This window comes from Echinops telfairi, unplaced genomic scaffold, assembly GCF_000313985.2.
Source record: "Echinops telfairi isolate 266 unplaced genomic scaffold, ASM31398v2 ScPeMD7_23;HRSCAF=83, whole genome shotgun sequence".
Taxonomy (NCBI): Eukaryota; Metazoa; Chordata; class Mammalia; order Afrosoricida; family Tenrecidae; genus Echinops; species Echinops telfairi.
The window spans coordinates 7535474-7537338 of record NW_022103920.1 but is presented as its reverse complement, the minus strand read 5'-3'; the positions used below and the strand labels follow the sequence as shown (position 1 = coordinate 7537338).

Here is a 1865-nt window from a genome sequence, read left to right as displayed (position 1 = left end):
AGGAACTGGCTTACAAATTAATGTGCACGATGTGGTCGCCAACTTTACAATGTATGATTTGTGTCTAAACAACTAGCAAGACCCACGAAGATGTTAAGGGCGATGTTCACTAGGTACTTAGATTATACACATTGAACGGCTAACTGTAAGGTCAGAAGTTTGAGCCCAACAGCCGCTCCATGGGAGGAACATGAGGCTGTCTACTTCCATAGAGATTTACAGTCTTGGAAACCCATAGGGGCAGTTCTATCTGTGAATCAGCATCAACTCCGATGACAGCAAGTTGATGGCATAATGCAGGGTTCTCAACCTGTGGGTCACGACCCCAAGGAGCGACCATGGCCAGGGGCATGACAGTGAACCTGCTCCCTTTTTAACTTTCCTCACAGGAGAAGGACGGGGCTCTCCGCTCCCGCAAAGAGTGCCCTCTCGGAAGTTCACAGGGCTGTCCGGGTCACTGGGAGTCGGCATCAACTCAATGGCTGTGAGTTTATTTTTTTGCATCTTAACCTTCCCTGGCTTCTCATCAAGGCGCGACCTGTCTGTTGCAGTGAATGCAAAGCAGGTGTCTGTACCGTGGGACCGTCACGGCGCGGCCACCCACCTCGTTGTTGGACTTCTGGGCCAGCAAGGTCCTCTCGTTGAGGACCATCCACAGGGCCGCCAGGAGCATCACGGCGCCGTGCCCGCAGTCCCCGAACATGACAGCAAACAGGAAAGGGAAGGTGATGATGGTGTAGGGTGCTGTGGGGGAGAATGGAGCCTGAGCACGCAGGGCGTCCGCAGGACCCCCTCACACCCCAGGACCTGCATGCTGGGTCCCTCACGCCTTTCTCCGACTGCCTTTACCAGCCCCACCTGCGACACCTGTCGGAGAGGACCCACAGGGCTTCCGATGCTGATTTCCCCCAAGAAGGCCCCTGGGTGTCTTCCGAGGCTCTCCAGATGGACACGTTGTACGCAGACACCACCACTCCCCTCTTGTTACGTGACTCCTGGGAGATCACAAAGCTTGGCTGGGCTTAAGGCCCGGCTTCCATCTCGCAGTGTGTCCTCTTCTCCTCACACTGCCCTCTCCACCTGCACCTTCACCTGCCAGTGCCCCTGGGGGCGTCCAGCCCTCCAGGCCCCTAACTGCAGGCCAGGGCTTAGACTGGACCTCACATGGGGGAGGGACAGCCCCAGGCCCTGCTCAGCTAAAGGAGTCAGAGTAGACCCAGGCCCTGCAACTAAAAGCCACTAACAAGTGAGCCTGTGGACCCAAGTTCTGAGTGTCCCCTTCACTCACAGTCACTCCAGTCCTGGGTGGCACGGTCAGCATGCCGCTAGTTCGAACCCCCCCAGAGGTGCCCAGTAAGAAAGGTCTGGTGATTTGCTTCCCAAAAGTCACATGGCCTTGAAACCGGATGCAGGGGTTCCACCCCTCCCATGTGGGGTCGACTCAGCGGCAGGTGGCCCATAAGTGGCCTCCATGAACTGCCAAAGGAAGCCAACAGCAGCCTGGCCAGGCTGTGTTGCAGGGAGAACCGAAGGAATCTTGACATCCAACAAAGCTTCAGCCCTTCAGTATGGACAGAAGACAGCACACGGCAGGCAGAGACCAGGGACACCTCGTTTCCACAGTTCACCCCCTGGCATCCACTTCCCAGCCTCCCATGGTGGGGCCCAGGGGTGCCAGGTACCTGGGTTTATCTCCCGGTAACTGCCCACGCCGTAGGCATCGACGATGTTCTGGAAGCCGGCTGTGAACTTATTGACCCTGTTAAACGTGGGTGGAGCTGTTTTAGACTGCACTGCCGTCAGGATAGGGGCCATGGCCGAGCCGCTCTGTTCCTGCAGGAAGGGCAGGGGCCAAAGTTCACGGT

At 57.2% G+C, this 1865-nt stretch overlaps 1 protein-coding gene across 1 annotated transcript in view; it reads right to left on the bottom strand.

The window, feature by feature from the left end:
- The window catches only part of ATP6V0A4 (ATPase H+ transporting V0 subunit a4), an 89252-nt gene that overhangs the window by 26286 nt on the left and 61101 nt on the right, over nucleotides 1–1865 (bottom strand). The window contains exons 10-11 of the mRNA XM_045288918.1: nucleotides 1683–1833; nucleotides 605–744 (exon numbers count right to left, since the gene is read on the bottom strand). Coding sequence (XP_045144853.1) covers nucleotides 605–744; nucleotides 1683–1833 — 291 coding nt within the window. The remainder of the gene's footprint in view (nucleotides 1–604; nucleotides 745–1682; nucleotides 1834–1865) is intronic.